Consider the following 26482-nt stretch of genomic DNA (forward strand, 5'->3'; position numbering starts at 1 on the left):
TACTAAACCAAGATACAAACTCAACCGGGTCTTCTAATCATCAACCTACTGGATCAGTTGCTTTACAAGGTAATCCTCACTGCTCATTTATGTCAAAACAGATTCCTAAGGATGTATGGATAATAGATACTGGGGCATCCGATCATATGGCTAGTTCTATGGATTGTATGACTGAATATAGGCCATGTAAAACAATGATTGAGATATCTATGGCAGATGGGTCTATTGCACCTGCATTAGGACTTGGGAAAGTTTGTGTATCTAACTTAAAACTCAATTCAGTCCTATATGTACCAGGATTAAGCTACAATTTGTTGTCTGTAAATCGGATTACCAAGGACATGAACTGCAAAGTAATCTTCTTATCATCTTGTTGTTTATTTCAGGACCAAGCCTCGGGGATGATGATTGGCCGTGCTAAAGCTAAGGATGGTCTTTATTGGTTGAAAGGAAGTCCTTCAAACCCATTTTGTTCAAATAAAGTTGTTCTAAATGTTAATTCAAATGCCAAAGCTATGTTATGGCATAAACGTTTAGGACATCCTAATTTCCCTTACCTAAAATTTTTGTATCCTCAATTCTTCATTAATAAAGATCACAATCTTTCATGTGAGCAATGTACTCTTGCTAAACAATCTAAAGCTCATCATTTCATTCAACCGTATAAACCCTCATCCCCATTCCACTTGGTTCATAGTGACATTTGGGGTCCTTCTAAACTCCCAAATGTTTCGGGCTCTAGATGGTTCATAACTTTCATAGATGACCATTCTAGGGCTTGTTGGGTATATCTTATGAAAGAGAAATCCGAAGCTAGCAATATTTTTAAACGGTTCCACAAGTTTGTCTTGAACATGTTTCAAGTCTCTATTCATATTCTTAGGACTGATAATGAGAGGGAATATTTTTCTCATGACATAAATAATTACCTTCTTGACCATGGGATTTTGCATCAAAGTTCTTGCCCATACACACCACAACAAAATGGAGTGGCCGAACGAAAAAATAGGCATCTCTTAGAAGTTGCTAGGGCTATGATGTTCACCACTCATGTCCCTAATTCCTATTGGGGGGAGGTTGTTCTTACGGTTGCCTATCTCATAAATCGTCTTCCCTCCAAGACATTGAAATTCCAAACACCCCTTGAGACCTTTTGTGCTATATATCCTCATGCTCCTCTCTTACAATCTCTTGAACCGAAGGTGTTTGGTTGTGTTGTCTATGTTCATAACCACAGCACATCTCGGACTAAGCTTGATCCCAAGGCCCTAAAATGTCTTTTCCTTGGTTATTCACCTACCCAAAAGGGATACAAGTGTTACAGCCCTATAACCCACAAGTATTACATTTCCACCAATGTCACATTTTATGAAAATATCTCATTCTGTCAGTCCAACCCATCTGTGCCTATACCCTTTCCACTATCACTACCAATGTATTCTCAAGGGGGAGAAATCATTACCTATGATAATACACGGCCAGTGGAATCTCTTCCTAAAACAGTTCCAGCAGCCCCATTCCTTCCTGAAACAGTTCCAGCAGTCCCATCCCTTTCTGAAACAGTTCCAGCAGCCCCTGACATAGCCTCTGAGTCAAAATCAACTAATTTTGAAACATCTAACCATTGTTCTGGTCAGTTTTCCTCTCAGCCACAAATTAACTCAGTTGCTGAACCTAAATTTGTTTATTCCCGACGACCAAGGAACCAAACGGAGCAGCAGCAATGCCAATCATCTCTACCAAAAGCTGGTCCATCAAAAGATGACTGCAGCTTTGGAAAGGAAATAACCAGAGATAGCACAGAAACTTTCAGATCAACACATGATGCTAACAGTGAGGCAGTTCCTGAGGATGGGCTAGATTGGGCAATGCCAATAGCCCTGCAGAAGATCCTGTGCAAAATATCCTATCAAAAATTATCTAACTTATGCTAAGTTATCTCCTAAGTTCAGAGGTTTCATTGCTAAAGTTGACAATATAGTTGTTCCAAAAGATGTTCAAGAAGCAGTGCAGGATCCGAAATGGAAAGCAACTGTTATGGAGGAAATGAAGGCATTAGTGGATAATGGAACATGGGATATAGTGAGAAGACCCTTAGAAAATAAAATAGTTGGGTGCAAATGGGTATTTACAGTAAAGCATAAAGCTGATGGCAGTGTGGAGAGATATAAAGCTCGATTGTTGGCCCAAGGATTTACTCAAACCTATGGGATAGACTATGAGGAGACTTTTGCTCCTGTGGCAAAATTAAATCTGTAAACTTAGATTGGCCACTATATCAGTTTGATATTAAAAATGTATTTCTTAATGGTGATTTGGATGAGAAAATATACATGAAAGTACCACCAGGTTTTGAAAAGGAGGCTGGTATAGACAAGGTTTGCAAGCTGAAGAAATCTCTATATGGGTTGAAGCAATCACCTAGGGCTTGGTTCAAAAAGTTCAGCATGACCTTAATTCAATTTGGGTATCAACAAAGACAAGCTGATCATACATTATTTGTAAAATCCTCAGAAAATGGAAGGAAAACTATTCTAATTGTTTATGTTGATGATATAATTGTTACAGGTGATGACATACAAGGGATTGAGACCTTAAAGAAGCAGCTAAAATCCAAATTTGAAGTCAAAGATCTCGGGCTTATGAAATACTTCTTAGGTATGGAGGTTGCTAGAAGCCGAGAAGGATTATTTATCTCACAAAGGAAGTACACCATAGATTTGCTAAAGGGCACCGGGATGATGGCTTGTAGACCTACTGAAACTCCATTAGATAAAAGATGGAAATCAAGAGAAGAAGAAGATGATGTCCCTGTGGATAAAGAGAAGTACCAACGGTTGGTAGGGAGGTTGATTTATTTGTCTCTTACTAGGCCTGACATAGCCTATGCAGTAAGTAAAATAAGCCAATACATGCATTCTCCTACACAAAAACATATGGATGTCGTGTTTCATGTTCTAAGATATCTAAAAGGAACCCCTGGAAGGGGTTGATGTTTCAGAAGATAAAGGAAAGAGGAATTGAGGGATTTGTGGATGCAGACTGGGCAGGATCAAGTGAAGACAGCAAATCAACAACCGGATATTGTACCAAGGTGTGGGGAAATTTGGTGACATGGAGAAGTAAAAAACAATTAGTGGTAGGCCGTAATAGTGCTGAGGCAGAGTTTCGAGCTATTGCTCAAGGAATGTGTGAAGTAATCTGGCTAGAAAGGTTTTTTGGAGACCTAAAGATACCTTTGGTTCAACCTACAAGGGTATACAGTGATAGTAAGTCAGCAATAAGCATAGTGAAGAATCCTATCCAACATGATCGCATGAAACATGTTAAGATAGACCGAAATTTTATAAAACAAGAGATTGAAGAAGGAGGAATAGTCTTGTCTTATATTCCTACCACTGATCAAGTAGGCAGATGTGCTCACCAAAGCAATGGTAAGACCAAGTTTTGAATTTCTAATTGGCAAGCTGGGGATGACGTGCATTTACTCCTCAGCTTGAGGGGGAGTGTTGGACGAGGAAGAGAAATTCAAATTTGAAGATTGATAACCAATGGATAAGGCCTTTAGTCTTATAGTTTAAATATTGTAAATTTGTATTTTAAAGTTTAAATTAATCTCTATAAGTTAGGAGATAGAATATCCTAATATTTAGGAGATAAAATATCCTATCTCATCTCCTACTTTATAGGAGAAAAGATAAGGATGTATTGTATATATATTTCCTGCTTTTTTCGTGAGATTCAATCAAGCAAGATAGCATTTTTCTGCTTGTTTCAGTTTGTTAATTTGCTCTTGTATTGATTTTAATAATATGATTGCTAAAATTAATATAAGAGCACATTAGATATTTTACTGCATAAAACTACCAATTTTGATCTGAAATAATTCTAGATATTTTTTTTATATTTTTTTAACTTTAACAAGGTTATTATACCAAGGGTATTTTAGGCAATAACAACAAATGAAACTTAAATTCTGGATTCATTCCAAACATAAGTTTGTGGAATTCAATTGAATTTCACATTTTAAGTTGTATCATTCCAAAAATAAGAATTCTTTTGCAAATGAATTCCCTGTAGAATTCTGTCGTGTCCCTAACTGGTTGTACTTAGAAGTAACTCGCAGTTGTACCTAGAAGGCAACAGTCCTCAGTTATACTTGATTTGAATATTTGGCAGCCTTACTAGCACCAAACCATTGTTATCTGGATCAGTATATAAGACTAATCCAGAATAATTCAAGGGCATCGATTAATATATTTGAAATATTTCTGATTTCCCACCTCCAAATTCTCTCTCTTCTCTCGATCCTTCCCTCTATCATTCTCTGTTCTTTTCTCTCCCTACATTTCCCTTCATTTCCCCCAATTCTCTCCAATTGGGTTGAGAATTCCCTTGTCAAATTCAAGGATTTGACAATTGGTATAAGAGCCAAAGGTCATTGGCTATGACTCCTGCAAATTTTTAGTGGTAATTTTGATCCGACTTTTCTGAACGCAGAAGTAGAGCAAGCAATTCCAATTGTGAATTCCAACGACTCCTAGAGTGGTCTCGGAGGCGAGTTCATGTTGTTGAAGGCAAGGACTAGAATCGATTTCAAAGGCAATTCCAAGTAGTGACTCAGTGAATCTGATCCAGCGGCAATTATCAAGCGACAGAAGAGGCAAAGCAGTCCAGGCGATTTCTGACTATCAATTCCACCTGCAATCACTATCAGAGCCCTTCCTCGACCATCGCTTCCACCTATGAGCACATCAGAGCAATTCCTCGACCGACAATTCTTCTTGCAATCAATACTCCGATGGTGAATGGCACCCGGATGAAGAACTTCAAAACACAATTGCAACAATTCAGCTCCACGATCTCCGATCTATAAACCAAGGTTGAATCATTAGAGATCGGATCAAATCGAAACCATGAGGTGATCATAGCTATGGATCGGAGATTGGAAACCATGGATCGAAAAATGGAGAATTCGATGGATGGATTGGCGTTGGATGGGTTCATGCAGATGTTCTCAAAATTACCCCAGGTAAGCCTACCCCCGACTTTCCTCCTAGAGAGAGATCGGATCCACTCCTCCCTAGGAATGGAATGATCCAAGGGGCTATCGGTTCCTCAAAATTTGAGGTAGAACCAGCTGCCATTGGGGAGAATGTAATTGAAAGAAGGTCAAAAGTACAGGCTGCATCTAACTAGCCTTGTTTTCCCATTCCCAAATTAGAGATCTGGCAGAATCCAAGGTGGTGGGTGAGACAATGTGAAAGGATCTTAAGCCTATATAATGTGCCTGATTAGCAGAAGGTCACTCTGGCCTCTGCTTATCTCAACGATGTGGGGGACACATGGTTCCAAGGGTGGATCCAGGTTAGGGATGGTTGCCATTGGGAAGACTTCATAAAAGACTTGTGTGAGAGATTTGGAGATGGAAGTATGATGGATGTGGTGGAGAAATTCAACAAGCTAAGACATGAAGGGTCAGTGCAGGCCTATTAGCTCAAGTTTGAGGAGTTGAAATCACTTATGTTGATCCTCAATCCACATTTGATCGAGGGTTACTTCATCTCAAACTTCATTAGTGGCTTGAGCAAAGAATTGAGAGCTACCGTAAAGATGCTTCAACCAAGGTCCATCAAACATGTTGCAAAAAGTGCACGATTATAGGAAATGACCGTGGAAGCCCTTATGAAGAAACACCAGCTCTTAACCGAAACTCATCCTGCAAACAGTTCACAGCCAAAAGGAAATCCAAATCATAGGGTTTATACTAACCCTAATTTAGCCAATTCTCTTTTGGTGGAACAAAGGAGATAGGTAGGGCAGTGCTACCAGTGTAGAGAAAAATTTAGCCCAAGTCATAGGTGCAGGAAATAGTTGTTATATATGGAAGGATGGGAGGACAAAAAAGAAGATGAAGAGCACGTCAGGATTGGTTGAAGCAATGGATCAATTGTTGCAAATTCTTGGGGACAAGAACTCTCTCGAGGAGGGGGAAATTGTCATGTCCCCAAAGGTATGGTAGTAATAGATAATAGATGTATTTTTTTTGTTTGTACCTACTGTTAGTTTTGATTGAACCGATTATACTTAGAAGTAACCAACAGTTGTACCTAGAAGGAAGCAACCTTCAGTTGTACTTGATTTGAATATTTGGCAGCCCTATTGGCGCCAAAACACTACTATCTACGTCAGTATATAAGACTGATCCAACATAATTCAAGGATATCAATTAATACATTTAAAATATTTCTAATTTCCCACCTCCAAATTCTCTCTCTTCTCTCAATCCTTCCCTTTATCATTCTCATTCTCTGTTCTGCTTTCTCTCCCTACATTTCCCCCTAATTCCCTTCCCAATTCTCGCCAATTCGGTCAAGAATTCCCTCGTCAGATTCAAGGATCTGACAAATTCATTTATAAATGAATTCCAAATTTTAAGTTCCTTCATTCCAAATGGACAATAAGTGAATTTTTTATTCCAGGAACAAATATAAATATTATAGCCTCTAAATTCAAAATCCAAACCAGAACACTACAAGCCTTATAAGAAATTATCAAACGTCTCACACAATTCTTTTAGTCTTCCTCATTCCTGCTGCAGTTTATCACAATATAAAAAGCATACAAGGAGAGAACCGCATAGACAAGAGGTTATGATGAATTACATTTCACTATCCACTACTATAGAAAGATATGGGACACCCTAAAATAAAGCTTGCCAAATTCTTGATAGGTCCTGCCCGGAATATGGATGTCTCTTTACGTATGTTACACAGAAAAGAAACGTTGATGCTAATACTAATGGATTAACTGTGTACAATGTAGATGCCTGCAATTTTTGAGATTTCTAGAAAAAAAGCAACAGTACAATCTGTTATGCACTCATAGTTAAATCTTTAGGCAGTCTTCTTAGTATGTTAAAGTTTGCTCCCATCCCATGAACTATTAAAAACCGAAACAAAATAATAAGCCCCGCCTAGGCACCCTAGGCGCTAGGGCCCAGCCTGGCGCCCGACTAACGCCTAGCGTGTTTTTGAACACTGTATGTACTTAAATATATTTGAGCTCTTAACATATTTTTGAGGATGAGCCTTGGTAGCAACAATAAGGTTGCTCTTTTATGACCAAAAGGTCACAGTTTCAAGCAGTAAAAACAATCCCTTTGGAAAAAAAAAAAAAAAAGCAGGGAAAGGCAGCAGACAGGTACAACTCTCCCCTGAATAGTAGAGAGCCTCATGCATTAAGGACGCCATTTTTTTCTGTACATGTCTTTTGAATAAAAGGTGCAATTAAACTATTGAGAGTAAAAATTATAGTGTAAAAGACATAAAGTCACCTCTGTTGAATAACAAATAACAATTCAACAAATGAGGTTGGTCCATAATATATATGCTACAATCCACTTGGGATGCAGCGAACATTATCCAAGAACATCTGGATATGGTGGAAGGGGTGCAAATGTTTTACCGAGGAGGGGTAGGTGAAGCATGAAGTTAGCAGTTAAGGCAAGCAAGTCCATTGCAGTGCATAGCCATCGAAGCTATATCTAATTCAGATTGAAACAACACAAGAGGATTGGAGTTTTATGTTCTTGGAACTGATTGATTCATATAGGTGCCCTGAACTGAGTCAGATTGAAACTTAGGGCTGCTGGGTGTTGGCAGGTCAGATCTGCGAGGAAAATAGAACAAGCTGGGCAGAAAATCACTGGGCAAAACACATTTACCTAGAGGATCAGAGACAGATTTGGATAGTACAAGGAACCAAATTAAATGGGCCACACCAAGACTAAGAGGCAGCAGATAATTCAACTTCAACATTTATTGTAAAAGGGCCAGAATCAAGGTGGACCAGTTTTTAGACAGGACCAGAAAGATTTCCATGAATTAGACTCTAGTTTCAGACCCAATGTATTTTGCTCATCCACAACTGAAGAGGTAGAAACAGCAAAGGCAAAACGCTCAAGCTAGTTGCAGCTTGACCAAGTTATTCCCAGAAGGAAGCGGGAGAAATTCAAGAATATGGAGCATTGAGAGCAAAGAAGAGAATAATGAAAAGAAAAAAGAATCAGACAGAGAATCATCATAGGGAAAGGCCTAGAAACTGTGTTAAGAAGACTTGGTACAATTTAGAGGAACTTCACACTGGTCTCAATTGATGAATTTCACTCCTGAATCCCAAAGACTAAACATTAAGATCCATTAAAACACCAGAAAAATAGGAAATGACATCCATTTCTATGTCCTTTAAATTTATCAAATACCAAGTTTCTATAAAAAGAACACGGCCTCCAAGAAGTAGATGCAAAACATATACAAAATACTTAATTAGATTTAGGAAAGAAACATGAACGAGTGCACCATGGGAACAAAGACAGCATAAAAGGGAACATAATGCGATAAGACATGCATCAAAATCCTCACCTTCCTCCCCATAATGAGCAGCCAAGACATCCGGTGGGATGCCTTGCATTCCATATATTTCAATGTCAGTAGATTCTCTACCAGGTTTTGCATTAGGCACCCTGTAACAAATTTATCTTGATTTAGTTAACCACAAAAAATAAGCAAAATAGGCCATTAGTGAAGCAAAGTCAAAAGCTTATGAAAATTTATAAAAAAAAAAACTTCTTATCGATACAAAAGATGGAAAAAAAGATATACAGACTAGCTAAAACATGAGATTTTTAAGCCAGGTGAAATGCATAAAATATGAAACAAAGAAGTACTAAAAAATGAGTGGGCGATCAGGGAGAGGTGGAGTATTTCTTGAATTTATTCAATTATGGATCGTCTTCCAAATTCAATAGTGACGGGATTAAGTTAAGGATGTGATAAAATAGTGATGCAATTAAGTAGTCTAATACCATGCTTGGTATCCCAAGTTTAAAGTAATACTATCCCATGTTTCGTATAATATCTTGAATGAGGCATAACTAAGAATTTATTGCTAAATAACCATTTTGCCCATTTGTCCAAATCAATAAAAAATATATAATCATATTTTCTTAGAACTATATAATAATTTTAATATAATGCATCATAGTAGTTAAATCAAGATTCGAATCTAGAATCGAAATCCTTATTTTATGAATCGTGAATCAAGAATCGAATTGAATCGTAAGATTCGGTACACATTCTTAATTTCAACTATAAATAATATATATCCATAGAAAATAAATAATATGCCCACCATGATCAATTCTTTTAAATATAAATAGATAAATAAACTTCTAAATATATTTGTTAAGTTTAAAATTATACCAAAAGGAAAAAGTATATTCATGTTGCCTTTAAATTCAAATTGCACCAAACCAAACCACTTTCAAAATAACAAGTTAGGAAAAAAAAAAAAAGAACCTACAACTATAAGGTTACTAATAAACTCCATTGTCCATAATCTTCACTAGTTATCAATTATCTTCATCTTCAAGTTCAAGAACATCATCATTTTCACCATCTTCTTTGTTTTCAAAAATAGCCAAATCGAACGAATATTTGATTAAAGCGCACATGCAAACGAAGTTGCATGAATTGGACGAATCGTACTATTCATGCAATTCACGGTTAATTCGTCTGATTCATAGTTAATTCTAAGGGATTTTCGATTCACCCTATAAATTCGACTCGATTTCTATATGAATCGAGTCGAATCGTACGATTCGAATCGCGAATCGTACTATTCTAAGACATTTTAGATTCACCCTATAGATTCGACTCGATTTCTATATGAATCGAGTCGAATCGTACGATTCGAATCGTACGATTCGAATCGTGAATCGTAAGATTCTAACAACAGTGTAATGCATAGATCTATACTATATATATATTATATATAAAAATATAATGCGGAGGAGAGAGATTGTTGTGGTCTTTTATGTGAGGGAAAAATTGTCCACAATGGCAAGCAATTTAATACTGCCAAAGTGGATTTAATTATCCCACTAGGGGAGGTGGAATATTTTTATCCCATTCTTGTGGGATAAAACAGTCCAAACTCCAAAGATTAATTAATCCCACCTGATATGGTATTGATAGAACCTTGTCAGGTGGCATTACCTCCTTTCTATCCTCCTACCAAATGCCTCATTTAGGCAGACACACAAATGTTATGGCAGGCCATCTTAGTAACTCTGAAGAAGATAAAATTACATGTTCTATAGATGGACACATCCAAACAAAGTAAAGCAAGTATTGAAAAAGAAGAATAGTAAAACAGTAGGACCAAGTAATAAACCTATATGGGAGTAAGTAAATGCAGAGGAGAAAAGGGCATTTTTCAATTGATGAAATTATGTGACGTGATCCTAAAATCACAAAGGATGTTGGACAAGTGGAGGAAGATCACTCTAGAGGCTATTTACAAGAACAATGGAGATGTTCAAAATTGTGAAAATTATAGGGGAATCAAGTTAATGAGCCATACTATGAAAATTTGAGGAAGAGTTATTGAAAAAGATTAAAAAGAAAAATCAATGTATCTGAGAACCAATTTAGTTCAATCCTAGTAGGTCAACAACAGAAGCAATATATTTGTTTAGGCATTCAATGCAAAGGCATAGAGATAAACAAAAGGATTTACATCAATGGAATTACATCAAAGACTTGTTTAAGTCCATACCTATTTGCCCTAGTAATGGATGAACTCGCTAAACAAGTTCTGGCAAAGGTGTCATGGTGTACGCTATTGGCAAACATAGTGTTGGTGGATTAGACAAAAGAAGACATGAATATTAAGATCGAGATAAGGAGGAACACTCTAGAATCTAAAAGTTCTAAATTAAGTGGAGATAAAAACCAAACACATGGAACATAAGCTTAGTAAAAATATGACCATAGATGATGTAATGGTAAAATTTGAAGATCAAGTCAAAACAAGAAAAGACCAATTTATATATCTTAGATGAATCATTCAAAATGACCGGGAGATTAATGAGGGTGTTACCCATAGAGTTAGGGCAAAGTTGTTAAAATGGAAGATCGAATTTCGCGATATACGTGATAGTAAGATTTCATTTTATGTGATGCTAAGAATCTGCCAACACTTCATAAAAAACATTCCAACTCAAAAGCAGTGGAATGTCAACCACATCCATCTCAATTCAATCTCTTCCATCAAGGAATAGCAGAAAGTAAGCCGGACTTTAAATCCCCCACATCCCAATCATTCAACTCTTGTCAAACAGCAGTATCCATAAAATTAAACTACATTCTATTATAAGATATAACCATAAAAGACTCCATTATTTACCACAATTTACAATATGATTTATGCATCGAACTCCTCCTTGATCTTTTCCTCTCTTATTAAAGGTTAGGCCCAAAACCACTTTCTCATTATTCCCAACAAAAAACCTAGCATGACTCCATAAATGATCCAACTCTTCTAAATACCCTGCCAGACGACACATTAACCGCTGGCAAAGACCAATTTACCTTCGTGCTACCTGCAAAGATACCACTTACCGCCCTTATCCAAAAACATCCTGCCAGGGAATAAATCTGATTTAGAGACATTTTATTGTTTTAGTCAAAGCAAGCAAGAGGACCTTTCGAAAAATATTGTTTTATCCTGTCCGACAACTTCAGAAGTTTCCAAGAACCGAATACGGACAAAACTTGCCTTAATTCCAATATTCTCTGTCCCTAACTAAAATCACTGCCGATTTCCCCTGAGTCGCCAAAATCAAATAAGATTTCTCTACATAGCATCAAAGAGTTGCTTAGGTCTTTTTCGTCCCCTCTTTTGGTTGTTACAGAGTACCTGTTTTGATCTTTTATGTCAATTCATGCGTGTTTCATACATCTAGGAAAAGCTATTGTCTATCTGACATCGAATTCAGCACTAATTTTGTCCAATTGCCCTTCTTAATAATTCAGATTTATTTGCAATGGGATGAAATTCACCAACTCCAGCGTTCCAAGAAAACTACTGGCGTAAAGCAGATCAATGGATCTCGTTAAAGGCCATCGGCAAACTAATTTACTTCTATGGCTCACGGCAAACAGAAATTGACAAACTACGATTACAGTTCATGAAAAAAATTTAGGGATTACCAAGGATGTGGAGAAGGTACAACGGAGCATATAATGGTCGGAGGAAATAAAAGAGAAAGGAAGAAGTGCATTCTTACTTGGAGACGGTCTCCTTGTGAACCTGAAGGACATGAATTACCATGCCGCCGGCGGTGGAGAGCTTCTTGTGGCAGACATGGCACTTGAAGTGCTTCGCTTTCTGGTGCTGCACCAGTATCTTCTCGTCCTCGAACTCTCGGTCGCAATAATAGCACCATACCTTAGACGTCGCTCTCTTCTTCTTCTTCCCCATCTCCCGCCCTCTTTCTCTCTCTCTCCCTCCCCCTCCCCGCCGCTGTTATTTGCAGATCAATCGGTCTCGTTTCTTTCTCGGCGCACCAAATCAATCGCCAGCGGGATGTATCAATCGGGACTCTTGACGCAGCTGGTTAGGGTTTGCTAATCTCTCTCTCTCTCTCTCGTTACTGTTGTGCTAGATCTTCCTTACTTTGTACTCAATATATTACTCAGCGTGCGTATTCTTTTATTTGTAAAAGTAAAAAGTGAGGAGATAAAACGTGGTAAGTGAGGGGATAAACGTAGTAATTTTATTTTATGATTTTTTTTCTTGTTAAGAAGTGTTGAATTGATCCATAATTACAATTAAGAATGTAAACTCGTCACCTTAACTTTTTAATAAAAGGATTAAGCACTTTGTTTACTGTTCATTTTGTCTAAATTAATTTACCTATTTTACAAACATAATAATGAATTTAAATGTCCAAATCTCAAATAGACATAAATATAATGAAATTTATATCTATCTATATATTTAAAGTTAAAGTTAAAACATATAAAAAATATATTAAATTACATTATATTTACCTCATAATAAATTGTCAAGATTGTTTACATTATTAAAGTTACTATATTATGTTATCCATACAAGTGTTTTTTTTATTTTCTCATTAAATTAATTAAATTTAAATCATATTATAAAACTCAACCTAAAGGCTAAAACACATTATTTTCATTAAATTAATTAGAATTAAATCATGTTAAAATTATTTACATTATTAAAGCTATCAAATTCTATTGAATTAATTTAAATTATTATTTAAGAAATATTTATAAATTTCTCAATTAAGAGATTATTTGAAAGACTTTGAATGAATAAATAAAAGGATAAATTAATGTTTTAAAGTAATAAAATTGATAAATAAGACATGAAGTACTATTCATTTCAATTTTCTTATTAAGTTATGTTAAATTATTTAAATTAATTCTCTTTCATTTTAATATTGAAAAAATTATTAAGGCTATTAAATTTCATTGAAATAATTTAAATAAGTATTTTGGTTATTGAAAGTAATTTGTAGTGTTTAAACAAGTTTAAAGGAAATTTATAAAGTTTTACAAATTAAAACTTATTTAATGTACTTTAAATGAATTTTGAAAAATATATACAATCCAAAAATTAGTTTAAAATCACATTTATACACATTATTAATTCTAATGTGTTACATTAATATCATAAAAATAAATTATATTTATATTTTTCATTTTCCTTTTTTAGATGAATTTATTGTGTTAAAAGAAATTGTTAAGTTTTGTAAATACAAATAATTTTATTTAAATAAAATAATTACTACTGTTGTTCTATGAGTATTCAAACCAGACAGGTGTTTCTTTCTTTAAAAAATTGCATACAAAATTACACTCAATGTCTACTATTATTTTAATTGAATATAATTTAAAAGAATAGATACTTTGACAGTAACACACTTAAATTATATTTGAAACTATGAAAAATAAACTAATTTTGTTCAATATAAATTAGTTTATGCAAGGAACAAATACAACCACAGAAATATAAATTTTATAGAAATTTAATTATAAAATTCTATGTCATCTCTCTTTTAAGATATACCTTGAATTACGTTTAGTACGGGAGAAGTTTTTAAATTTTTAAAATTCATAATTTTTGAAAATGCTCTTAGAATCTTTTGATTTCCAGAATTTATGCAATATATAATATATGTGTATGGAGTTATAAATGATAGAGCTGTTTTAATCCATGAGAAACATGAATTCCCAACCTCCATAAAAAAAAAATTGTGAGAAAGTTGCTTAAAAATCATTATCGGGAATCCTATTTTTAAGATTATTTTTATAAAAAAAATATACCAAACATAGAAATACAGATTCCCAACCTAACATTCTCAAAAATCTTAAAATTTTTCGTATACCAAATGCCTCCTTAGATTTTTTACTATAAATAATGTCTATCATTTGTTTAGTACCTAATAACCTTGTTTATATCCCTAACCGGAGTTAGTAAACCTCAATTGCGACCTTTTGCAAAGAAAACAATCTCTTGATACAAGAAGTACAAATCTCACATAAAATCTTAATACAAAACTTATGGAGCAACAACGTTTCAACTCCTCAAAATTCAACACATTTTTTTTGCTTTAATATATAATAACTCGCTTGTATTTTTAAATTAGCCAGTTGTGACAAAATGGAACAATGGCTAGATGTCTTGAGCAAGTACTCCTATTTCATACTAGAAACTATCAAATGTAATTCAAATGTGATATTATCTTCAAAGAATAGAGACTCTCACGTAAACATGGTTTAGAATGATAACTGTTACGTGTATCAACAAAAATAACACAAAAACTAAAATAACTAAAACAAGAAATATCTACAATCGCTTTTATTTTTGGAAGTTAAAAAGATAAGCCAAAATAATAAGTAAGAATTAATATTTTAAACATATAAGGATTAAATGTAAGTATTTGATTCGAATATATATGATGAGTGTTCTCATAAGAGTTTGTGATTTTTGTGAGAGTGTTCGAATGTCTAAAGGTATTTGTTTAGACATTTGTAAGACAATTAGATATTTGGATAGTTTTAATATAGAGATCCAAACAAGCTTCATGAACAATAACACTTATTGGACATTCTCTGAACATCTGTACCCCTTGGTTCAAACATTTGTATGAACCTTTTGGTGATTTCAAGACATTCCAGACACTCTTCAAACATTTGTATCTTGGGTTTTAAAAGCTTGTATCAAGTCTGAACATTTGGAAAGGTTTCAAACTACTATAACTACATCATTGAGCATTTGAATAAGAGCTTGAGTCCAATTGTATCAAAATCAAAATATTTTAAGATCAACATTCACCTAATCCCTATCTTATTTTTTTTTTTTTATATTATCCTGGAGTTTTCGAGCTTACGCTCAAGTAATCCCTAGGGGTGGATGACATTACGATCACAGTCTATACATATTCGGAATAGATTTTCGGAAACCAATTGTCCTCCCTGAAGACCCCCATTTACGTCATGCAATCGGGACCCCCCCAGGGTCAACGGGGTGCATCATGACCCTGCTTCCAAGAGGATTCAAATCTACCTTCTTATTTAAACCAAACATGGTTATATATGTAAGGAATGTAATATTTTTATTTAGCCTTTGAACCAAACAAGTAGTTAGGGGTGATCTAGCCTTGTATTTCAGGTTGTGTTAGGGGTGCAATTAGTAGTTGAGGTGTTTAGTAATCGATACAAATGTTAGCTTAACACGAGGGTAAATTAAAATTTTTCACCATTTTTTAAAATATGAGCTTAAATAAAAAGAATTGAAATAAGAATGCTATAAAAGAAATAACAAGTGCATAATACAGGATATAAAGTGATTCAGGCTTAAATTCTTAGTCCACTACCTTGGTTCACAACCAAGGATTTTACAAACACACTCAAAGTGTATTATATTATCTTGTAGTTTTTACAGGCTTAACTACAAACATTTACAGTTGACTTTTTACAAGTAGTCTCAGCCATACAACCATTGCCTTTTCACAAGATCAAGCGTAATCTTTATAGTTTGATTTTTTCACAAATAGATTTAGTATGTGTAAGCTTGTGAAAAGCATGAAGTATTTGAAAGAAGATTGCTTGAAGCTCTAGAAGTTCATTTATGTGTGTGTGTGTAATTCTTCTAACTTCTTCAAGCAATTCCATCTCTTATTTATAGATTTTCTGTATTGAATGTTAGTTGACATGGCATAATACAATTGGAATAATTCAATTATCCCGCAACTGTCACTTTTTGTCTCTATAAATATTAAATAATAGATATTAATTCATACAATAACGTCCATGTTGTCTAAAATGCATTAAATGAACTAAAATAATGAAACTAAATAGCAATTAATGCATCCAACGACTATATTTTTCAAAGTCTGACAATAGTTATTCGACTAATATAACACCTTACTCGATTGGACTTTTTAAGTAATCAATTACGTAAACGATGTACTTGACTAACTCAACAGTCACAGAGACTTTACATTACTCACTCGATTACAAGTTTATGATTACTCGACTAACATATAACTTCACTCAAGTACCAACATTGGTTACTCGATTATTTTTAGGTCCAGAGACTTAGCCAGATACCAATATATCTTTACTCAATTTATAAAATATATTAGTCGATTAAAAAATAAGCTTTACTCGAGTAAAAATATGCTTAAATTATATTACTTTAAAGATACTCGATTATTCAAAAAAAAAAGCTCACTCAAGTGATGAAAGATCCTTACTCGATTTCAAAAGCACCATACTTGATTTACCTTTAAGATAACTTAATTTTGCATAACATACTCGAGTAGGAACTTATAAACACCTACCACCTCAACGAGAGTTGAAGAAAATTTAGATTATGTTGAAAAACTTAAAAATGCTAAATTAATTTTTACTATTCTTTTAAATCCTAGTTCAATACTTATTACTTTGAAATTAATTAATTAATTTTGTGTATTGGTTTTAGAACTAGCAAAGTTACCATAAACAGCCCCACACTTATAAAATTTTTTAGAGTTTTAAAGATCTCATACATTTGTAAGTATATGCTTTCTATTATATATATATATTTTTTAAATTATATTATTGGGTTAATGGTTGTTTCCATTACTAAATTTTACAAAACTTGATTACTTTGCAATGAAACTAATGTTTATGTACTTGAAGGATGAGAGTTTGACATTTACATAGAAAACACTTGATTACATTGTTGCTTCAAGATTTACGTTGTGACACTCGTGACTTATAAAACATGCTTAAAAATAATAATGATAATAATAATATTCTTATGAACTTCAATGTTTAACGCAGATGAAAACTTGAGAAACAAAACTTTTATAAACTTAAGTAAAGTTTCGAACATAATAAGATTCAGAGCATGCTTTGTGTAAATATAAAGTTTGATATTGAAAATATGGCCTCAATAGGAGAAAGAAAGACTTAACAAATATAATAGCATCCATACTGAGAAATTCGGACTTAAATGAGACTTGGCTCTTTTCATAAACTTATATAAACTTTAAGAACATATGGTGTAGCAATGGTGTACATCTATCATAAGAGTGTAATATTGAAAATCTTTCTAATACAAAGAGAGAGAAACATCATTTCGACTATTTAAAATTATCTTCAAATAGCCACTCCACTCCATGTCCACATTTCGATCTCCTAATTCATAATCACCTGGGGGAGAAAAATATGGGATGAGATTCTTGCGAGTCTCAGTAAGTACAAGAGAACCATCATATGTATTTAAACAAGTCATGACATAACATAACATATCATATGGAGACACGAGAGGTTCCACCAACTACAGGGGCACGAACCCTCGTGCGTAGCACTACCGAGCTCCGGTCCCGAAACTTGCGTGAACATAACATAACATCAGGGACCACATAACATAATTCATGGGCATGCTTAAACAACATAAATAGTTCATAATGTACTTACCTCAACTTGGTTGGATGAGATTCGAATGTTTAAGGCTTCACATCTTACCGGATTTGTTTTTCTACAGACAAAATACGTATTTTTGTGAACTAAACCTCATAACCTTACATGGTATTATAGGTAATTAAATGAGGGGTTGATATGTGAAATATCATGGAAATAGGGGCTTGCACGCGCCCTCACGCGCCCCAAGAATGTTGGCCACGCGCTATTTTCTTCTCTATTTCAGATTTTGCACCTTAAAATTAAAAATGCTATAACTTGCTAATTTTTGCTCCGATTTGCTCTCTGTTTGAACATACGGACTCCTCTTTTCGTGCTCTACGACCCCATGGAAAGAAATTTGACTTACCTCTTTGATTTCCCTTCTGTTTTTCTGCTTTTCGACTAGGTGTCTTTACCGTTCCTTCTCTTTGCTTTCTTGGATTTCTTTCATTTCCTTGTTGCACTTGTTCTTTTGCTTTGTTTTAGCTTCACGTGGGTCTCTCCTCCTCCCCTTTATATAGCCTTTCAATTCCCCAAATCTCAAGATTTCACTTGGCCTCCAAGTTATTCATTTTCCACCATAGTAATCATCACAACTTTGAAAATTTTCCAATCTTCTCAAGCAAGCTTCCACTTCCTCCAATCCTAGGCTTCCAACTACACTTCCAAGATAAGCTTTATCATCTTCTTCCTTTGCAAGCTAATTCTTATCCAATCCTAATCTTCCAACTTTAGACTTTTAGGATAAAGATTAATCATTACAAACTTTGAATATTTTCTTCTTTGATTCTATCTTCCAAAGCAACCCTCAATTTCTTCCAATCCAAACCCTCACGTGGCCTCCAAGATAAGTCTATACTTCTTTTGTAAGCCAATACAATTCTTACAAATTAAGTCTTCCAAGTCAAGTCTTCCAAGTTAAGCCATTCTAAGACTTCTAGTGTAAGCCAATCTCTTTCTTCCAAGCTAAGCCATTCCAAGGCTTCTAGTGTAAGCCAATCTCTTTCTTCTAAGGTAAGTCATTCCAAGACTTTTGGTGTAAACCAATCTCTTTCTTCCAAGGTAAGCCATTCTAAGACTTTTGGGGTAAAGTTAATTATTACCACTTCCAAGCTAAGCCACCTTAAGACTTTAATTGAAATCCGGGCCAATAGATTGGTGCCACATCATCGTTGATCTTATTCTCAAACACCCAATAGGACGCTTCCACCTCACAAGGACACTTGGAGGGTGTTCATTAGCTAATCCTTGATATTTTTGGTTGATATTTTGGCTAGTTTACCAATATTACACTTGTGCCCGAGTTTTTCCAAGAATTTCGCTTTTACCCGGACTTAGTAATTACAATTTTGCCACTACTTCAAAAACTAAGTTTTTGTCTTAGGACTTTCGTAACCTTTTGAAAATGTCTCATTTCATCATGTATCTAAACTTAAATATCCCTGGTATATATCATAATTGAAAGTTCTTAGATATTACAAAAATCTCGGGTGTTACATACGCACTTGAAGAATATGCTTATTTGTTTGTTGTTTGTTAAAATTGCACTTGAAACTTGAGAATGGAATACAATCAAAATGTTGCACTTGAAACTTGAAAATCGTATGCAATCAGAATGTTGATTACTTTAAATGTTGCACTCGAAACTTACTAAATCATATTATTGAATGTTGATTACAAGAAACAATTTTGTTTACTTTATTATTTTCTTTTTTGAGTGTTGATATAATTTTTTTGAACAAGAATGTATCATATAATTTGAACAAGAACTGAAGTTGACAATGCAAGGTGAATAGGAATCGAAATTATTTTATACAAATAATTGTGTGTGTACATTGGGAATCAAGTTCATCTTTTAGCTTCTTCATTTCATTCTCCAAATTACTTCTATTTGCTTGCACTTTGTTTTTTTTATTTAAGTAACTATCCGTTCGGTTCAGTTTAGTTTTTAGAAAATGTTCCATCTATTTGATTTGAGCAATTTAATCAGTTCGATAACTAAATTAACCGAATGCTTATCCCAACTCTTTTGTGTTATCATTTTGCTATCTTAATTCACCATCTCAAGTTTATTATATATGTGTGTGTGCAAGCACGCGCACATCTGAAATCATTGGGAATATTATTCAACCAAACAATGAATCCCTTTCTTTTGTACTATCACATTCATTGGTGTTTTGAATATTTGGATGCACTACTAATATTTTGTGAACTTTAGAGAGGCTTTGACTTGGACCAAATTTGTATTTCTTGGTATCAAATTTGGCTTCAGCTCGACCCATCCACTAAAATCAATAGTTTTTGTTTATAAGCATTATAGATTGGATCCCTCATAAACCTGATTGTACCGACCGATGTCATAAATCAGTAGGCAATCCATATTGTTAAAAAGAAATGGATGGTGTTGTTCTATTGAATAACAATATTCTCATGGATCTTAGATGCATGCATATAAATACAAGTATACTTAGAATCCAAAGGCAGTAAAATGATAAAGATAGAGAAACAGAGCCAACTATAATTACCAAATAGAGAAATGATTGAAATTCCTTTGCTTGATTATTGAAGTTTTGTGGATCGATTTAGGACCAGCAATTGAAGAAGAGAAAGGCAACGGTGATGGTTGTGAAAGAAGAGGGTTGTGTGAATTTTTATGCTATATTCAATAATTGTTAGAATTTTTTGAATTAAACAACATTAAAATATTATTTTATCCATACCTAAAAAAATAAAAGTAAAATTTTATTATTTTTTGTAGCGTAAGGGAAAATTTGTCATTCAATTATTTTTTCATTCTATTTGAACAAAATTAACTGTTTCAAATATGAATGTAAAAGAATGACTCCATTTTATTTTCATTCATTTCAAAACCATTCCATCCATCCAAGTGTGACCTAAAAGAAAATGTGATTTTTGTTTAAATCTCTCCACTTTGACCTAAGAGAAAAGGTTTTTAGGGTTTTCTTGGTTGGACAAAATGATTTTATGGGAAATGATAGTCATGCTTAGCATGATTAGACTACTTTATGCCATTGTTATGTTTGCTATATAAGAATTTTGATAGAATGGAATGAGAAAAAAAAAATACAAAATCCTCAAGTATATATATGTCTATATGTACACATTTATTTTTATTTTATATTGTAAATTAAATTCCAAAATTAATTAATAAAATTAAATAAATATATTTATTAAAATTAAATAAAATTAAAACCAAGATGGAGACATGCTTGAGGGTAACCAACAATAGAGGTCGGCAATGAAGGCATAACCTTCTGGAGAGAAAGAGAACGATGAAGACATATGTCGATCTCATGGATAGGCAAGGAAATGATGATGGTCTTGATTTAAGAAGTGGTGTGGCTAGATGTAATATCTCAAGAAATTCTACAATTTTTGGGAAATAAACAATAAAAATAAGAAATACATGTGTGCGTAAGGGGATTGTAGGAACCATATCTTCATAAGGTTACCACGTAATTTAAATAAGTTTATAATACCAAAAAATTGACTTGATAGCAATTATAAGTACTGAATCGACTGCAAGGAGTGCCTTGGAGTCGAGAAATCTAAGGAAGATGATACGATTTTGGCGAGCATTTCGAGACATGATTTATGGTATCGAAAGAAATTGTATTCGGAACAATTTTCGGTACAGCTAAAATAATTGTCATTTAGGCTGCAAAAATTAAATTATCAAAAACGACTTTTGGGAAGTCAATGGAAGCTTGAGTGGGCTTCGGTTTTTCATAAGGAATAACCTTCACTGGTTTCAGGAAAAAACGGATGGGTTTAAGGCCAAAATGAAGATTCGGACCTAAGTGTAGTTTTTTGAAATTGTCGGAGGGAGGTCGAAATGACATTTTTCTGGAATTTTCAAGGGTCAAATGAATGTTTTAGAACTTGGGGGTATTAAGTGCAATGATGGAAAATTAAGGGGCTAAGTGAAAAGGGCTAAAGTGAGAAAGCCAAAGTTTGAGGGGCCAAAATGCAATTTTAAGAAATTTCCAAAGCAACAATGGCTGACCAACCATTCCACTTCACCAAATTGGCCACATAGAACCCATGAGCAATGGTTGGAGACACATTTGAGTCAAATCATGGTCGACAACAGCCACCGTGGTGGCCAGATTTGAAGAAAAATCCAACCAGAAAATTTGCCGATTGTCGCGCATCTGCAAGTGAAATTTTTTGGTCGATTGAGGTCGCTTGGAGGTCGATCTAGGGTACGTATATGCTCTAAGGCTCATGGGCTTGCTGATACTGGGCATTTGAAGCATCGAAGATGCCTATAAATAGGTATACATGAATGCCGAAAATGGGGAGAGTTGGAGCTCAAAATCGAGGGCTTTATTGAACAAATTGGGCAAGGAGAATAAGGGGCTTTTGTTGCCCATAGCCTAACGATGGTTTATGGAAAATTAGAAGCATTTTGGTTGAGTTTTGAGGGAGTTTCGAGCTTCGTCGGAGTTGCAAGGCGGGCGGTCTTGCCGAGCATTCAAATGGCCGGTTGAGGCCTTTCCGATGATCCTTTTGAGGCACAAAATATGCCATCTGGATCGACTGAAGAAGAGCAAGAAGATGGCATCAAAATCCAAGTTTTCTGGTGTACCGTTGCCGGGGAAGACGATCGGCACGTGAGCCACACGTGTTGTGTTAGAACAGGTAGGTTCTATGGCACACACCAAGAGGGAGGGTGAATTGGTTATTTTAAAAACCTTTGATAGAACTTTGAAATCCTTTTGATGGAAAATTCGATGCAAGTGAGGATTATTGAATTGCTTGAAATAATAAATGAAATAAAACCACAAGCACAAGAGAAGAACACAAAGGATTTATAGTGGTTCGGCTTAACCCAAGCCTAATCCACTACCTTAGCTCCTCACTAAGGATTTTTCAAACCATCCACTAAAACCCCCTACTTAAACCAAGTAGGTCCTCTAGTCCAAGACTAGGAATTACAACCTCTTGCTTATACAAGCAAGCCCTCTAGCACCTAGCTAGGAATTACAGCCACTTGCTTCAACAAGCAAGTCTTCTAGCACAAAGCTAGGAAAATAAGAACGATATAAATGAAAGAGAGAAGCTAAGAGTTAACACTCTTAGTTATAAGTTCTCTCACAATGAAAACAAGGCTTAATAATAAATTTACAATAATAGAACAACAAAGCCTTGGATATAAAATACAACAGTGAAAGCGCAAAGATTGTAAGCTTCGAGTAAAAATGATTTGAACTCTTTAGATCAACTCGTTCCCATCCATTAGCCTCCTCTTGATCATCTATGACATGTATATATAAGTGTCCCACGAAGTTGAAGAGAAATATAGCCGTTTGGAGCCGTTGGGATTTGAAAAAATAGCCGTTGGAGCTTTCTGCAAAAAGAAATAGTCGACAGAAGAAATATATAGTTGACTATTTTTACAACTAAAGTAAGAAATAGTCGACAGACAAAACGAAATAGTCGACTATTTTATAACACAAAATTTCAATAGTCGACAGACACATTTCAATAGTCGACAGATGCTGAGATATGAAGAAATTTTTGAAACTTATGAACAAAAATAGTCGACAGATCAGAAGGCATAGTCGACTATTTTTACTCGATAGTCGACAGATGCTAAAATAGTCGACAGAACATCAAAAATAGTCGACTATTTTGAAGCATAGTCAACAGAATGATCCTGATAGTCGACTATTCTATAGAAAAACTTGAATTTTCAATACATCCTTATTCGATTCTTTAAAAACTCATTTTGATTATCTTTAAAGCAAGTTGAGATTATCAAAATTATGATTTGAAACAAATTATTCTTAACAAATCAATCTTTCATCCATACTCAATATTTCTTCTATAAGTTTTCATATCTTGCTTCAAAACTTATATACTAAAAATTCATTTTCTCATTCATATAATCTACATAGTAGAAATTGATTTTCATATAGACATTCATCAAAACCATTTCATTACTAAGAGATATTAGATATCAAAATACTAGGAGATAGTTTTCTAAAATGAACATACTTTCAAAAACATGTTCTAGTTGGTCTTTTACCTTAGAATTATTTTGACCAACGATTTCAAGGAGATTCTTTTTAGATCTTAAAACTTGTTAATGCTAATCTCCAACTAATATAAAAGATCATAGATCATTTTAACAAAGCACTTTGAAATTGATTTTTGTTTCCAAACCATATGCTTTGATTGAGAAAAAATACATTTGAAATTTTTCATCATCAAAACTAAACACAAGAGTAAAATATCACGTTGGTCTTCACGCGCCACCAGTCGCCCTAGGCGAGTGTGGGCGTGTGCGGACGCGTGGGTGGTCCAAAAAATCTAAAAAAATTATAGAAAAATCAAAAAATTATCTTATGGGGATTTGTGTAAAAAGATTTGGATTTGGTCTTCTTAATGACTCGATTTCGCACCAAATAGCCTCATTTTTCGTCCAAACGAGCGTTTGAGGTAAGTCCAGTAATTTTCCTTTGATGTTCTTAGATTTTAATGAATTGTTGTGGAAAAAGATTGGAGAAAATAGACACGAAGCTATTTATTTGAATTATTAGAACGAAAAATGAAAGAAAATAGAAAGAAAATGCAAGAAATTATGAAAAAATAGGTTTTAATACTTATTTAAATAAATATGATGATTAGGGTGTTTTGAGGTTTAAGTTGAAGTGACCTGTGTGAATTTTGAGGTTGGCACACAAATTGAGGCAATGCACATATTTCGAGGTAAGCGCGTGAGTATTAAGGTAGCCCGATAAGCTTGAGAAGGTAAGTGGTACTTCCTAACTAGTCTAAGTGTTATGATCTTATCATGTTGTCATGCCTTATTATGAGTATGTCATGTAAATTGCATTTACATGTTTTGATTTATGAAATACGCATATGAGCATAATGAGATTCACGGTCATATGTTGTATGGATTTGGGATTAGGTACTGGCTCCATTACTCTGCCAAGGGTGCACCCATACACCCCGATCTGGCAGGGAGATTGGAAAAATGGCGGGTAATCTTAAGATGCAGTCGACCCAAACATGAGAGTTATGATGTTATGTGTATTGCATACATATATGAGCATTAAATGTGTTGTTTCCCTTACTTAGATGATTCATCATCTAACTTGGCTTTGTAATACCCTAGAAATTCTAAAGGACTCAAGGGTAATTTATCTTGGGTCAAAAATGAAATTTAAGGATAAATTGAGGATATAACGGTAATTTATTATCGTATGGATGACCGAATCAACTGCCGAGAGTTCCCTGGAGTCGAGATTCCAAAAGAAAATAATGTAACATTAACGAGCACCCCGAGATAGGATTTATGGTGTCGAAAGAAATCGGATCGGGAATAGTTTTTGGTACAGCTAAAATGCAGCTGCCAATTAGGCTGCAATATCGAATTGTTATAGATGACTTCTGGGAAGTCAACGGAAGCTTAAGGGGGCTTCAGTTTTTCATAAGGAGCAACCCTTCAGTGGTTTTAGGAATAAACGAAGAGGTTTAGGGCCAAAACGAAGATTCAAGCCTAAGTGCAGTTTTTCGAAATTGCTAGAGGGAGGCCGAAATGATATTTTTTTGGAATCCTCAGAGGTCAAAGTGATGTTTTAGGACTTGAGGCTCCTAAATGCAATTATGGAAAGTTCAGGAGTTAAGTGAAAATGGGCCAAAATGAGAAAGACCAAAAGTTGAGGGGCCAAAATGCAATTTTTCAAAGTTGGCCAATGACCAGCACATGGCCGATCGGCCATGGCCGATTTTGGCCACAAGGTTACACGAGGCTTGGTCGGGAGAGCATCTTTTGTAAAGAGCTTGCCCGACAACAGCCATCATGGTGGCTGGAAAAGCAAGAAAAAGCAACTGAAAGTGGTTGCGCGATGGAGCTCCTGCAACTCTTTTTTTTTTTGTCTGGTGAGGCTGCCTCGAGGTCGATCTGAGGTAGGTTTAACCTCTAAAGGGCTTGGGTTGCCCGATCAATGCCATTTGGACGCTCCATTTTGTTTATAAATAGGAGCTCGAATGGCCAAAAATTTTTAGAGAGGAAAGCTTCAAATCGAGGGCCTTTTCGATCCAATTGGCATTCCAAAATAAAGGGCTTTTGAAGCCCATGAGATGTAGATCATTTCTGGTAAGTTTCATGTATTTTGGTTTAGGTTTGAAGGCAATTCGAAGTCTCGCCGGAGTTGAAGATGGGCTACCGATCTGAGACTTCAAGCGGCCGATTGGCCATGCTCCGGTGTTTCTTTCAGCCTCCAAGGCATGCCAAAAGGATCGAGTGGATGAGGGCTACAAGGTGGCATCGGAAACCAGCATCGCTAGCATGGCCGACGCCGGAGAAGATGACCGGCGCGTGGGCCACACGCGCTGGTCAGCACGCGCAGTCCACGCGCCAGCACGTGAGGGCACGTGGGGCTTGGGAAAAATCTTGTAAAAATCGGGAAACTATTTTTTAGGGGTTCGTGCAAAAATATTTGGATTTGAGATTCCCGGTGTCTCGATTTTAGTACCAAGGAACCTTATTTTGTATGAAAACACAGTATTCGGGTAAGTCTAGTATTTTTCCTTGAAAGTTTATAGTCTATAATGAATTGTTGTGAAGATAGATTTGAGGAAATGGTCCCGAGGTATTTATTGGGATTTTTAGA

General features: G+C 34.9%; 1 protein-coding gene and 1 long non-coding RNA gene across 5 annotated transcripts in view; both read right to left on the minus strand.

Moving 5' to 3' along the window:
* LOC127796728 (protein SUPPRESSOR OF FRI 4-like) overlaps positions 1 to 12512 on the minus strand; it is a 43668-nt gene extending 31156 nt beyond the window's left edge. For 2 of the 4 annotated variants that reach the window (XM_052329072.1, XM_052329067.1), the window contains exons 1-2: positions 12134 to 12510; positions 8424 to 8524 (exon numbers count right to left, since the gene is read on the minus strand). In XM_052329072.1, coding sequence (XP_052185032.1) covers positions 8424 to 8524; positions 12134 to 12327 — 295 coding nt within the window. In that variant the 5' untranslated portion in view covers positions 12328 to 12510. Of the gene's footprint in view, positions 1 to 8423; positions 8525 to 12133 lie in introns of all 4 variants that reach the window. The other 2 variants (XM_052329071.1, XM_052329069.1) reach the window with 2 other exon arrangements.
* Positions 12513 to 17433: 4921 nt separating this feature from the next.
* LOC127796442 (uncharacterized) lies at positions 17434 to 18395 on the minus strand. The gene is made up of 3 exons (XR_008022012.1): positions 18199 to 18395; positions 17847 to 17907; positions 17434 to 17579 (listed from the first exon to the last, which is right to left on the minus strand). It is a non-coding gene; the product is annotated as an uncharacterized LOC127796442 (long non-coding RNA).
* Between the last annotated feature and the right edge of the window lie 8087 nt (positions 18396 to 26482).

Source organism: Diospyros lotus, chromosome 3, assembly GCF_014633365.1.
Source record: "Diospyros lotus cultivar Yz01 chromosome 3, ASM1463336v1, whole genome shotgun sequence".
Taxonomy (NCBI): domain Eukaryota; kingdom Viridiplantae; phylum Streptophyta; class Magnoliopsida; order Ericales; family Ebenaceae; genus Diospyros; species Diospyros lotus.